The sequence below is a fragment of the Dipodomys merriami genome, unplaced genomic scaffold, assembly GCF_024711535.1.
Source record: "Dipodomys merriami isolate MVZ:Mamm:240054 unplaced genomic scaffold, mDipMer1.0.p SCAF_38, whole genome shotgun sequence".
Taxonomy (NCBI): Eukaryota; Metazoa; Chordata; class Mammalia; order Rodentia; family Heteromyidae; genus Dipodomys; species Dipodomys merriami.
The window spans coordinates 9,818,202-9,833,400 of NW_027205381.1; the positions used below are offsets into that span (position 1 = coordinate 9,818,202).

General features: G+C 41.1%; 1 protein-coding gene across 6 annotated transcripts in view; it reads right to left on the minus strand.

The window, feature by feature from the left end:
* The window catches only part of Fat3 (FAT atypical cadherin 3), a 694,044-nt gene that overhangs the window by 89,959 nt on the left and 588,886 nt on the right, over positions 1–15,199 (minus strand). For all 6 annotated transcript variants that reach the window (XM_069989544.1, XM_069989542.1, XM_069989543.1 and 3 more), the window contains 2 exons: positions 13,422–13,632; positions 3,532–7,605 (listed from right to left, as the gene is read on the minus strand). In XM_069989544.1, coding sequence (XP_069845645.1) covers positions 3,532–7,605; positions 13,422–13,632 — 4,285 coding nt within the window. The remainder of the gene's footprint in view (positions 1–3,531; positions 7,606–13,421; positions 13,633–15,199) is intronic.

The following is a 15,199-nucleotide window of genomic DNA, read 5'->3' on the forward strand; positions in this document are numbered from 1 at the left end:
CTCTTCTCATAAGGGTTGGAGTTTGGGGAGAAAAGTTTACATGGCAGAGGAAGCCCCATTAGTATTAAATACCCCTAATGAGGGGTCATTTAAGAAGTAGTTCTGAGATAAGCACTACAATTAGACGGCTCATACTGGAGTGAAGTTGGTAGAGGTAGAGGAAAATGGCTGAGAAGAAGTAGAAGAGCTTCTTATGGACCCAGCCGTGTTCTTTTTCCACTTATTAAACTACATGGAGACAAAAGCAGTTAGCCTAAGGTAGAGGAGAGAAAGAAACTACTTGACCTTCTAATTCCTCAAAGAGAAATCGTGTTTATTCAAACACCCAGAAAGACTGAATTGCATACAACTGGCAGGATGCCAGGGATCCAGTCTGATGACCATTGTTTTTTTTTTTTTTTTTATTTCAGCCTTCAGCAAATGTTTAGCATGGACTCTAGGCCACTGTTCTAGGCAGCAAGATGACTGAGGGATATGAATAATCAGCAACAATCCCTGTTCTGGAGATGAAACTCACATTCTAGATGATTAATAATAGCTAAAATCATTAAGTAAGAAGTCACAAGGTAGAGAGGGTTCCACAGCCTTGAGCTCCAATGCATAACCCAAAACCCAAGTCAGTGTAAATGGCAAGACAAAATAAATCTTACCACAAAGAAAACACCACCTGACCCGTAATAGGAACTTAAAGATTACCTTTCCATTTTAAGAAATCCAGTATTTCCATTGTTTTGCTTAGATGAGCATCTAAAACTTTTCCTTTATACTGCCTTCATTGGAGGCCTAAGCAATTCATGTTACTGTTGGTTCAAATAAATACTTTAACATTTTACTGTGACGCTGGGCATGGTGGTGTATACCTATAATCCCAATATGCAAGAGGTTCAGGCAAGAGGATTTCAAATTTGAGGCCATCTAGGGATACATAATGAGAATGCCTCAAAAAATAAAAATGTGTCTAAATTTCTTATAAATACCAAAAACAAATAAACAAGAACATACTACATGCCAGCTGCCCTGTTTCATAATAAAGCTTTCTCACCTTATCCACATCTTCAAAAATGTAGAGAGCTGAGCTGGCTGTCATTGGCTCATGTCTGTAATCCTAGCTACTGACAAGACTGCTATCTGGGTATTGCGGTTTGAAGCCAGCCAGGGCAGAAAAAACTGTGGGACTTTTATTTACAATTAATAAGCAAAAAGCCAGACATAGAGATATGGTTCAAATGGTAGAGCACAAAGGAATAACACCTATACCCTGAACTCAAGCCCTAGGACTGCCAAAAAAAAAAAGAAAGAAAGAAGGAAAGAAAAAATAAAAAGGAAAAGAGCACAGGGAGGTCCTATAGAAGATATTTGAGCAGGAAGGAGTGACTCAGCTCTAAGGCTTGGGCAAGTAGTCAGTCTCAGGGCCTTCTCACAGTACAATTGAGGGCTGCACAAGCAAAGTCTGTGTCTTTGGCTATCCGGAGTGTTTGTCAGTGTGTGAGGACATTTTCGACTGTCACATTGGGAAGTAGCGGCACTGGTAATACGCTATTGGAATCAGGATGCTGCTAAACATCCCTTCTTACACAAGATAGCCCTCCCCAACACAGAATCATCCAGCCCCATGTCATTTGTGGTTGGCTGAGGAGCCTTCTTCTAGGATCTGCCCTGGGAAATCACTTCCTGCCACCACTGGCTAGGATTCAATTATGCTGTAGTTGAATATTATTTCAGTGCACACAAATGCAACCTCTCTATTACACACATTTAGTGCAGGCAGGCCCACACCGTTCTTTTGTTATATGAAATGATTAATGGTGCTTTGTTAATCGGAGGCTGCATGGCCAAGTTCAGCTACATCAAGAGCAAAAGTTAAATCTAATTAAAATCAGTCGGTGGTTGGCACTGCTAATAGCAACAGTCGCTTTCAGCTACTCTACACTCATTACTTCCTAAAGTTGAGGGGATGGGCCCTTTAAGTCATCGGCTGAGAATTCAGAGCCTCTGGAAAAATAATTAAGGCTGAGGATTTAACAACTCTTCCAACTATCCCTCAGAATTCTAAAGAAGACTTCCTCTCCCCTGAAACCAAAGGCACAGATCAAAGTGTTGCTCCATGAATCTCTGTCTCAACGGTACTACAGGAATCTACTTTGAGGGAAACCTGACTAACATATCACATAAAGCATAAAATGCATCAGGTGTTCCTAAGTGAAAAACATCATTAAGAAAACAATCCCATTTTAAAAAGGGAGAAGAAGAGAATCCTGAAAAGTGGGGCAACCTGAACGTGTTGACGTGCTCGTTCCACTGAGTGTCTTAGACTGCAGTGATTAATTAACTTTTTCACTAACACTTAAGCAGTTCTGGGTCCTGAGGGTATTCTAATTAATTCATTTTTCACCCTGAATAATGTAGGCTTCCAAAAGAGAAGGTCACCTGACTCTGCAAGTATTGATGGATTCTTAAAAATCATTTGGCAGTTTGCTTACGTTCTTGCTTTTAGTGTCCCAGCAAAAAATATTAGCTTTAACTCCCCCAAATAGTTCATAGCAAGTCTATCCCCACACTATTTCTTTCCTCTTCATTTTTGAAGGTCAGTCACCCACCAGAGAGCTACTCTTGATCAGTGATAGCCCTGTTCATCTAGTATGAAGTCCTCCACCCTTACTTTTGTGTGAACTTATTTTCAGTGCTGTCTTTCCACCGCACAGTTATTTACTATTTGAAAACACACCAAAAAAGGATTCAAGGAAACAGTGTTTTCAGAAAGAATTCCCCTTAATTTACAGTTACATTTTAGAATTTTTCTTAGTAAAAGGCTAGGAGACCAGGAGAGACAAACTTGTTTATAAACCTTACTTTAGATCAAAGCTATATTGTTTATTTCAGAATTACAAAAGACAGAGAAAATGAAAATAACTTAAAACATCTCTCTTCATTCACAAGAGCTGTTATTTTCACTCCACCAAGTGAAATATTTGGCTAACCTTTTTTTTTTTTCAATGTGGGGGAGGGAAGGAAGCTGGGGTTTGCACTCAGGGCCTCTCACTGGCTAGGTATGAGTACCCCAAGCCATTATCCACCGCTTTTTGTTTCCTGTCTTAACAGGATGACAAACTCACATTACCATATCCAGCTTCCTTCCATGAAAATGAAGCTTTGTGTATTTTTCTGGCTGTGCTGGCCTGGAACTGCAAACCTACCATTCTCAGCCTCTCAAGCAGCTTGGATTATAGGCATAAGCCACTGATGCCCAGCTTGGCTTCTTTTGAAAATGATATGGAGTGACAGTTGGGAGTCAGACTGTATCATACGGCAAACAATTAACTTGGGCTAAAGCCGAGATAACAAACAGCAATTGTACAATTTTTGTAAAAAAAAAATTGTAAAAACCATCAAGTATAAAGACAAATCTATCCAGTCATTCTAGCTTTAGAAAGATTTTATTACTCTTAGTTGTTTGTCATCTTTCTTCTTGCTTCCTGTCATCCCCCATCTTTCCTTAGCAAGCAAGGCACATGGTGGCAACAGCAGACTTACCTGTAATATGGTAGCTCACTTGACGATTCATGTCAGAAGTGTCTTTGTCCCAAGTGCTGAGGACGGCCACCACCTCGCCTGGAGGGTCGCTTTCCTTCACATTTCCACGGTACACCTCATGGGCAAAGACGGGTGCATTGTCATTGATGTCTGTCACCTTGACAGAGATCAGAGCTGTGGAAGAGAGGGAGAAGGCCTCTCCAAGGTCAGAAGCCACCACAGAGAAGGAGAATGTGGGGTCTGTCTCATGGTCCAGATCCTTCAAGGTGCTGATCCAGCCTGTGTTGCTGTCGATGCTAAATGCTTCCATTATCTTCTCAGGCTGGGAATCTGAGTGGAGGGAGTAAGTGACCTGCCCATTGGCTCCCCAGTCCATATCCACAGCTCTTACCTGTGTGAGTTTGGTGCCCACGGGCATCCCTTCCATTATGATGGTCTCATAGTTTGATGTTTCAAAGACTGGCTTGTTGTCATTCAAATCTAATACCTTGATATCGACATCCACAGTAAACACAATGTCTACCTTGTCCAAGGGGATAGTAGCTGCTACTTTAAAGTGGAAAGCTGGGCTAACTTCATGGTCAAGGCGTTTGTCCAGCTTGATAGTACCTGTTTCCTGGTCTATGATGAAGACTGCTCCTTTGTTATTCTCTGCCCGTTCTCCATTAACTGTGCTGAACCGGACATTCTGACTGGGCAAAATCCTCAGAGTGTCCACTGTGCTTCCAATGGATGTGTCTTCTGTGATGGTGAAGGAGTACTGAGGCTGAGTGAAGGAAGGCAGGAATGTTTCAGGGGGAAGGACGTGGATGTAGACAGGAATGAGGGAATGTCTTACTGGAATGCCCCCGTCAACTGCTTTTACAAAGAACGACAGCACTGTGTTCTTCAACTGGTTAAAGTTGCCCTTTGTAACCATCCAGCCATTGTCAGGATCGATTTCTAGGAGATCAGCCACGGAGACAGAGGCCTCACTGTACAGGGAATAGGTAATCCTTGAATTTGCTCCATCATCTGGATCCATAGCTTGAACTTGGGTGACCAAGTGGCCCCTTCCAACATCTGCTCTGACACTGGCTCTGTATTCCACTGCCATGAACTGGGGGGCATTGTCATTTTCATCTACAACAATCACCCTCACAGTGCAGAATGTGGTTCTCCCTCCACCATCAAGTGCCCTCAAAAAAATACTAATGTCTCCTTCCAGAGGATTTTCGCGATCTAGCCTTTCTGTGGTGATGACCTGTCCATTACTGTCTATCAGGAATCGATCCTTGGCAAAGTCATTGATGATGGTGTAGCTGATCTGTCCATATGTTCCTGGGTCTCCATCTGTGGCCCGAAGATGAATTACCTTTGTGCCAGCAGCCACATTCTCTCTCACTTCAGCCACATATGTGCTCTGTGAAAAGGCGGGGCTGTACAGGTTAGCACCAAGGACCCTGATGTGCACCTGCGCAGTGCTGGTGAACAAGCCATCAGAGACAGACACGTTGAGACTGTGCAAAGGCTCCATCCGCTGCTTTCGGTGGTTGGACAGTGTAATGACTCCACTCCTGCTGTCCATCAAAAAACTTGTCCGATCATTCCCAGACAAAATGCTGTACTCCAGCCTATCAAAGTCAGAACTATCTGCATCTGAGGCCTGCACACAAGTTACAAAATGGCCCCTGGGGGCTAATTCACTCACATAGGACTCATAAATGAGCTGATTAAAAACTGGAGGGTTATCATTTACATCGGAGATATGGATGTGCACCAGAACCTCACTGCTCAGAGCTGGGAAGCCATTATCCGTTGCCCTGACTTTCAAAGTACAGTGTTGTACTAACTCATGGTCCAGCATTCTTGCTGTCAGGATTAAGCCACTTGAGCTGTCTATGTGAAAATAGTCTGTGCTGTTATAGGTGTCCTGGACAATCTGATAATGTACCATTTTATTGTTTTCAGAATCTGCATCGGTGGAAATAACTTGCAAAACAGGTGTACCAATGAGAGATGCTTCCGATAATGTTGTATTATATGAGGGCTGATGAAAAACTGGAGGGTTGTCGTTGACATCATGAACTAGTAGGTCAACAGTAACTTCAGCCCTGGCACCAGTAAGGGCGTCACTAGCTCTAATTGTCAACTTGTAAACAGATGTGACTTCATAATCCAAAGGACTGATGACTTTCAGGATTCCAGTGTCAAAGTCAATGTTGAACTGTGTGAAAGGATCCCCGTCGATAATGATATATATAATGCCCTGGCCCTCGGGACTGGTGGCATTGATGCTTAGAACAGGGGTGTCTATTCTGATGTCTTCACTTATGGATGCAGTATAAAAGGGTTTATCAAACACGGGCATTGCTTTGTTGACAATGGTGATAGGGAGTTCTACCGATGTGGACAAAGAGGGTAATCCACCATCTTTGGCAAAGATGGTGACTCCATACTCAATGTTAGATAAGTCGGAGTTGAATGCTTCTTTTAAAATAACATTCCCTGAATTAGGGTGAATTTCAAAGTGGCCATAGTCATCCTGTAGGACATAGGTCACTTCTCCATTTGCACCTTTATCTTTGTCAATGGCCGTCACCCTGTATATCATGGTCCCAGGCTCAGCATCAACTTGAACAGCAGCATAGTAAGGGAGGCCCACAAAGACTGGCGAGTTGTCATTTATATCCTCGATATTGACCTTGACCACCACTCTAGCCACACGCAGGTGGTCTAGCTCACGGCTGGCTTCCACCACCAGTTCATATAACTCCTGTTCTTCACGGTCAAAGGGGACTCCAGTGGTCTGAATGACTCCTGAGGTAGATTTTATCTTGAATTTATTTCCTGGGTTTAGGATGCTATATTTCAAGGGCTCATTAAGGCGATTTCCAACTGCATTGACAATAGCAACTTTGGTTATGTTAGTGTGATTCTCTGAGATTGATGTGGAGTAAAAGCTCTGTGTAAAGCGGAGGCCGCTGTCCATGGCTTCCTTCACCACGATGGTGACCATGGAGGTGCTGTAGAACTTTCCATCAGACACTTTAACCATCAGCACGTAGTGATCTTTGGAGAGGTTATTGTTTTGTATGGTGATTATGCCACTATTTGAGTCCATTAAAAAGTGATCCAAGCTGCCTTCCATAAGGCTGTAGGTCAGCTCAGGAGGCACCTCAGAATCGGGATCTGTGGCACTGACTTTCAAAACCTCCACTCCAACATAGGTAGGGAGGAGTAAGACCGTCTCAAACACAGCCTGAGTGAAGACAGGTGGGTTGTCATTGACATCTGTCACCTCAATGTTGACTTCCACAGGACTCTCTGCGGTCAGCTGGGGGCTCCCACTGTCTCGCACATGCACATGGAAATGGAACCTGGCAATGGTCTCGTGGTCCAGGTTGGCGATCGTTCTGATGGCACCTGTGCTGGAGTCCACAGTGAAGAACTTCTTGGCTGTGGACTCCACGATCTGATACACCAGCAGTGCGTTTTGATTGCTATCAGCGTCAGTGGCGCGGATCACCAGAGGGCTGTTGTCGGTGCTCCTGACGATGCTGTTGACGGGAGCAGCCTCACTCAGGCTGCCTGAGTATTGAGAAAAGAGGAAAACAGGAGCGTTGTCATTTTCATCAATGATCTGGACATGAACTGTGGTATTAGAAGCCATCCCTGCCATGTTGGTGGCCTGGATGACAAGTTGATAGGAGGAAGTATGCTCATAATCCAGAGGTCTCTGAGTGGTGATGACTCCAGAATATGGATTTATGGTGAAGGTGCCCTCAGCGTTTCCGTCTCTGACTTCATAAATGAGGGTTGACAGGCTGATGGCCGAGATTAAAATAACTGACGTTCCCACATCAACATTTTCATTTATTTCGGCTTGGTAGTCTTTGTGAGTGAACTTGGGATGGGAATTGTCAGACATGGTGACAGAGATGCGCACAATGGCCGTGGCAGACATCGGTGGTAAACCCTGGTCTGTGACCTTGACTGACAGGACAAACTGACCCATTGTTGTCATGTCTGGCTCCTTGGAAATAGTGATGATGCCTAGGACTGGCTCGATCTTAAATGTGTTCCCAGTGTTCCCTAAAATACAGAAACCAATAAGAAAAAAAGTTATAAGTAGATCATTAAAGCCTTTTGTGAACCCTTTCTCCAAATGCACTTTCATGCAATGTGGCCAGGAGAAAACACTTGTTTAAATTTATTACTTATCATTCTCAAGAAAATATGTGACTTTCCTTTCTGGGGTAAGGAAAAGTAACAGAAATAAAATTTCCAGTAAAATTATGAATTTCACATTAGTGGGCTATTTTTTTCAGGTTAAAAGCAGTGACAATATCATAGGGTTTTATACAGCCAGCCTAGGAAATAAGAGCTTCCAGGGAAGACGATTCTGCTAAAAATATGTAGGACTAACTCATTCCTAGCTTTGTGAGAAGAGAGACCAGTGTCAATAATATTTCTATATCTAACCAGTGCCATATTCTGTGTCCCACATTACAAGAAAGAATATTGTAGGGGTAGTTTTGCAACATTATTACATATTCACTTGGTTTCAGATTATTATTATTCAGGTAAACTTAGCTGCATGGATTTGGTACTCTTTCACACTACCAAAATGATTTCCTCCAAAATGCTACTTCAATGATGCAGATTTTTTAACAGATGTGGAGAATACTTCCCAAATCACTTTTAGCTTTGCAAGTTTTGAGGAATTTTTAGAATGGCCTCCCATTTTCCCTTCCACTCTCCATATCTCTCATGCCCCATGGACACACACAGGTATAGTTGTAGGAACAAAGACAGATTTAAAACTTCTAAGATTGATACTTCACATCCTAATAAATCTTATTTACTGAACATTTAGAGGATTCTGTGAAGTAGGAAACAGAGGCCTGTCTAGCACAGGAAGATCTGGGAATGGGTAAAATAGAAGAGGAGTAAAGAATTGGAGACACAAACTTGAAGAATGTAGAAAAGGTAGGTGATGACACAGAGCTTGAATGTAGTAGACAGTGTAAAGCTTCATCCATGCTTCCTTCTTCCTTCCTCAGGTTTTCTAAAACATCTTAAACTGCACTCCTACTTTGCATTAAGTTTCTTGCTCTGTTTTCAGATTCTCTTAAATCAGAAGTAAAAGATGGGCTGGGAAGGTGGCTCAGTGGTAGAGCGCTTGCCTTGCCCTGGGTTCTATTCCTCAGCACCACATAAGCAGGGAAAAAAAGCTGGAAGTGGCGCTGTGGCTCAAGTGGTAGAGCACTAGCCTTGAGTTGAAGAGCGAGGGACAGCACCCAGGCCTAGAGTTCAGGCCCCATGACGTGACCCCCCCCCCAAAAAAAAGAAGTAAAAGATTTTGGCCTTTCACCTATATCTGGTGTTTTTCCTTTTTTGTTTTTATTTTATGAGAACTGCAGTTTGTAGCAGAAGTGTAAGCCATTTCAACCTCTAAGTCATTAAGGTAGGTTCCAGGATCCAGAGACAGTTATAGGCTGTGCTCATTGAAATATACAGCGAATTCTACTGTGTGCATACTTCTGCTACATACTTATTCAATAAACTGTCATTTCTGAACAGGAAAAAGGGTTAAATTCAACAAAGTATTTTTAATAAGGTTTTTATTGTGAAAATACTGTAGAGGGATTACTGCCATATGAGCAAGGCAATGAGCACACTTCTCATTAAGCATTGTTGCCTCCTCCTTTTTTTTCCCCCTACCATCCCCTCCTTCCTGCCTCCACAACTCTCCCCTCTCCCCTCTCCCGTCCAAATTGTAAAGTTCGTTTTTTCAACATAGTGTCTTGTACATCTCATTTTTACAATGGGTCAACCTGTATCCATATTTAAACATTTTGTTTTTTTCCCTTCCCCTCCCCAAATTCTACAGACATCAAATACAGTGAAAACAGGGCTTATACTGTGGGGGAGGAACATACAAAGCAATAAAAAAAATCACATGGTACCTTACAAATACGTTAGAAACAATGGCAAGAAAGAAAAAACCACTTGTGTCCCTATCTTGAGGTTCATTTTGCTTAAATTCATCTTATCTGGTCATATGTACATAGCTTTTGACTTTTTCTACTTGTCCCAGACATATACTAGTTATTGCAAATAAGGGAAACCATGGGGCCTATGTTTCTTTAGGCTTGGCTTACTTTACTTACTTACTTAATATAATTTTTTCCAAGTCTTTCCATTTCCTAACAAATGAGGCGATGATGTTATTCTTTCTGATGGAGGCATACAACATTTTCTTGATCCATTCATCTACGGAGGGGCATCTGGGTTGGTTACACAATCTAGCTATGGTAAACAATGCTACAACAAACATAGTTGTGCTGGTAGCTTTAGTGTGGTCTTGTCTGTGATCATTTGGGTAAATGCCCAAAAGTGGGATTGCTGGGTCACAGGGGAGCTCTATGTGGAGTCTTTTGAGGAACCTCCATACTGCTTTCCAAAGTGGTTGAACAAGTTTACACTCCCACCAACAATGCAATAGGGTTCCCTTCTGGCCACATCCCCTTCAGCATCTGTTGTTATTAGAGTTCTTTTTTTTCATTTCTGGAATTTATCTAGTTGATGAATGAAGAAGTAAAATCTTTAAGCACAAATATAATTAATAGGTAATACAGAGCTTGTAGGAAAATATTTACATATTTCTCCAGTAGGAATGCCTCTTCTCCAACTTTTCCAGTTAGAGTTCTTGATGATAGCCATTTTAACATTATTTTATGGCTAGAGAGGTTGAGCATTTCTTCATGTGTCTATTGGACATAAATAAGTGGGCTAAAGACTTAAAGAGAAACTTCTCTGAAGAGAAAACATATCTAATGAAAAAGTCAATGTGGTCCCAGCTCCAGAATGTAAATACTAAACAATTCTATTTCTAATATTATTATAACTATTTTGTTTCTACCAAATATGACCATTTGTGACATAAAGGAGTTTAATGATCTTATTAGTAAACTTTTGTAGTTTCAATGAATAGCACCATGGATTTGAGTCTAGCATTTGTGCCAATAATCATGGCATCTGAGCAATGGTCATTTTCCAGTGATGTGCAGGCATACAACCCTGTTTGATGAATGCAAACAGACCAAATCTCACTTCTCACTGGCTACCATGTGCTACCTCAAAGTTTCTAAATATGACCTGTCCACCTCTGGGCTCTCAAACATTTCTTCATCCCTAACAAGACCCACTGTGGGCGGGATTTAGGGAAGACTTGGTAGGTGTGCTGCCTAAGCTACTGTCTGCTTGTTTGCACTTTGAGGCTCTGCCCCTCCTCCACATATCTTATCTACCCATTATTTTAGAATCCAATTCTGCTTCCTCTCTCATTTTTATGTCTGGTATTCAGGCTTGAACTCTCAAACTCTTCTTTGGCTTTTTTTGTTCAAGGCTGGCACTCTACCACTTGAATATACCTCTACTTCTGGCTTTTTGCCAGTTAAGTCTTAGGGACTTTTTTTCATGGGCTGGGTTTGAACTGTGATTCTCACAGCTTAGCACTCTCGGTAGACAGGATTGGAGGTGTATACCACTAGCACACATTTTATTCTCTTCTTCTATTCTCAAATCTTTAGAAATCAACCTCTGCTTATTTTCTTGAAATCTATCACTTACAGATTTTTGACAAAGAGACCAAAGCTGTGCTCCTTATTTATCATTATTTATCTGGGATGCAACACAATGCTTGACACAAAGAAGGTACTCAAAATTGATTTGTGAAATGACTGAGAAGAAAGGAACAAGTGAAATACTTTTAATTACCCATATGCATCTTAGGACCCCCTATGTCTCCTTCTTATGTTACCCATTGGCACAGCATCTCTTCTGTGCTGCTTTAGAACTGCCCTTGGTACCCAAGTATCAAACTGGAGCTAAATGTAAGACCTGAATCTCTGTGTACCAGCTCTGCCTCAGTGCTGCAGGCCAAAAGCTTCAGCAGTTACTTTAGAGGCCAAGCAAAGAGATAGAAAATTTACAGCCTACCAGTAAACAGAGTAAAATCTGGCTTATCTGAGGTTTGTGAGACAAGTTAAATAAAACATAACATTTTATACAACCACTTGTCAGTTGGTTCAAAACGCTAAAGCATCTGGTGTGCCTCTCTCTCTCTCTCTACCCCCTGGGAGACAGTTTGCTTGGCTAAGGCCAGGCCAGCCCCTGGGTAAGGCTGTTATCTCCATCTCTGAAGGGGCTCACCAGCTACTACCTCTGAGAAATTTGTTGTGCTCATGATAATTCTCATTAGCTTATTACATGTAAATTCAATGATCATGTTTTAAGATATCAACTATTCCTGTATTTTCTGGAAATTTATATTTTCTTAATAAAGGATGTTTTCAAGAACTAGCCTTTCTCTTTTGCTTCAGTTGATTGTTAAATAAATGACCTGTAGCTTAAAATGGAAGTGGAGCAGTCTTTTCAGATGAATGGTAAATTAAATTATTCCTTGAGAACCTTCAAATTGGGGTAAAGCTTTCTGGATCAGACAAGTAAAAGTATTATTCTTACTGATAAATAGAAAAAGCAGGTGGACATTCAAAATTAAATATCTAGAAAATGATAAGAAAATTAGATGAGATCTTATGTTTGAATGGTGACATGAGACAAGGCATATATATGAATGAAGAATGAATGAATGAATGAACAAAGAAAAAGAAAGAAGACAAGATCAGAAAACTATCCATAGACAAGACAAAAAAATGTTGGGTTAGATGACTTTTTCTGTGATACTTAATCAATCATTTGTGTTCAATTTCTTGCTACTACTTGCAGAGTCAGAAGAACTATGATTACATAATGAAGTGATAAAAGTGCCTGTGATACACAGAGCTGTAAAACAGCATTACTAAGGAAACCTCATGGACACCACAAAAGAAATGGAGGAAATTTCTTCCTTTACGTGGTCATTATGGACCAACATTTTGTCTTAACCCTCCCCACCCCCGCCTGCCTTTTCATTTAGAGTTAGTCCAGACTCCTGTAAGATGTGAGCACCTAATATGGGAAGAGTTTTAGATTTTCACTAAATGCAGACACTTTTATAGAAGGTTATTGGCTTTTCTGTTTCTAACATTTCTATTCTAAAAGTGTCATTCTAGCATGCCTATGTTAATTCAGCGACTCACAAAATGCTCTTCATTTAAATGAAGGGAAGGAAGCTTTTCCATTGCTGGCATGAAAGGTGCTTGTATATGGCATTATGCACAGCAGACAGGAATGTTGCTGAACGTTTTGGAAATATATGCCTTGAATATTCAGGATAGACCGAACAGTGGAGAAAAACTGAGTGGATAAGAGGTATTTGTCAGGTTTCAGTCTTATGCCTTGCTTGGGCATTCATTTCTCTGTCATAAATGTTTCCAATATAACAATTTACAAACTGTCAGTAAACTATAAAGTCTTTTTCTGAATGTTTAATCAATTTTCAAATGTCAAGTTTAATAAAAGAAGTGTGTTAGTTACTATGTGTTTGGTTAAACAAGAGACTTCATATCTATCAGTTCTATAGTGTTAATCATGGGTAAGCATATGGAGATTTTTTCAGCCCATAGTTCACCAACTATATATAAGATTCAGTTCCTAGGACAGCCCAGCAGCCCTTAGTTGATAGACATTCTGGCTGTTCAGTTTGAGACTATGGCTTATAGGTAAAGGTTATTAAACTCATTATGTACTTCTAGTCTTTTCTCCATTCCAGAAAAAGTCTAAGATTTCTATCGATATTGAAATGCTAAGAATCATCACACAAACAGATAGTTTACTTGGCTAAAATATTCATTTGGACACGTTTCAGTAACAGCCATCTGAATTTTATATAGTTGTGATACACTGCTGTGGGCCGAAGGTCATGCATCATGCTGAAATCTGCGCCAATGCTGCACTCTCACCTGCTTCTATGGTATATATGAGTTCTGCATTTTCCCCTTTGTCTTTGTCCAGAGCCGTTACTTGCAGAACAGCTGATCCCAGAGCAGCCGATTCAAACACAGATGCTTCATACAGTGGGTTGGTAAAGTAAGGGCTGTGATCATTAGCATCTTCCACATTCACAATGACTCGGGCCAAGTTTCTTCGATAGGGAAACTCCTGATCTCTGACCTTTAGGCAAAATACAAGAAGCAGTAGGACTAAAATCTTGCATTACAAATCTTGCATGTGGCTACGTCTGTAGGGAAAACACAATGAGATAATGCATGCAGAGTGCTTGATCCAGTCAGTCCCAGGCACTTGGCTGGTGCTTGATAAGGGCAGCATTAACAAGAGAAAAACTGTGAGCCAAGTGCTCTACTGGAGTGAATCAAGGGTGGGGACAATATCATTTTATTGTTTAGCTGGATGCTGGCCTATAGTCAGTGCTTGGTTGTATGCCTGGATACCATAGATCCAGCTCTTGGTTCTAGTCCCTTCACACAGCCGCTTCCCTCTTGTTATGTGGATCTCCAATGCTCATGGAGGGTGGATGGAAGCACTGTTGGAGGAGAAGCTGAGTGAGTTTAATGTATACAGTGTTAGCCATGAATTGCCACTCATTCAGAACACATTTATCATCATCCATTATATGTAGGTCTTTGACTGGGCATCTGAGCTCTAATGGTTCAATAGCAAATTAGATGTATTTTCTATCCTCAAGAAGCCTAGAGTTTATTGGGAAATATAAAAGAGACATAGCCTGTAATGCCAAGTAGTAAGTGCTAGCCTAAGTGCACTGAGAATGGCCTCTGAGGGAGTGAGAACCAAACATTGCACTGCGCTTCCTGGAAGAAGCAGGAGAAGTAGGAGAGTGCTGGCAATGTCAGCATGTGGCACTTGCAGGCAAGAAGATTCAATATTCACAAAGGAGGGATGGAGAGCCCTTAGGACTGATACGATGAATCCAATCATAATTTCTAAATTTGGGAGCCCCAATGCAACCTGACCAAAGGTTTTCCAGTCTTGCATATGGAAGAAGCTTATAAACAATTGGCTTATCAGCCAATTTTGGTAATTCTATATAGCACTAATCAAATATGTGCTCTTAGCTTGCTTAGTTTTTGACTGTATAACTTCAGAGAGTTGTGAACGAATTAGAAAATTCATGGACAACAGCCATCAAGGAAAGTGTTTTTGTTCTTTTTTGAAACAAAATGTATACTTAGAAGGAATGAGCAAAATAACTAAAGTAGCTTAGCTTAGAGAAAGGTAGCACAAAGGAATCATTTTTTTGTTTGTGTTTTTTTCCCATATTCAATTGTAGATGATAAATTGTGGAGGGTGACCAAACTAAATTCTGAGTTTGTTAAGGAAAAAATGAACAGAATGATTGGAAGAACCAAGAGAATGGAGTTAGTCACCAGCACAAGGCTTCTCCCCTGGAAGAAACAATGCAAACTCGGCAAAAAAAAATCATGCAAATTCAGCAAACGTGAATGTGCTGAATATCTAAACACTGGGCTGCCACACCCAAGGATAAAGCTGAAGTCAATTTTGATATTCTTGAAATCTAGGTCAATTGCAATTGAACGTCAGCTCAAAGGGTGTAGGGACTTTGTCTCTTTTGTGTCCTCAGAGCCTAGAACACTGCATGGTAGGCAATTATGTGCTTGACAGATAGCTGTTGATTGAGTGAATTCAAGGACAGAGAGATGCATGTGATGCCCTCTGCAACTCACCCCTCCGTTCCTTGGAG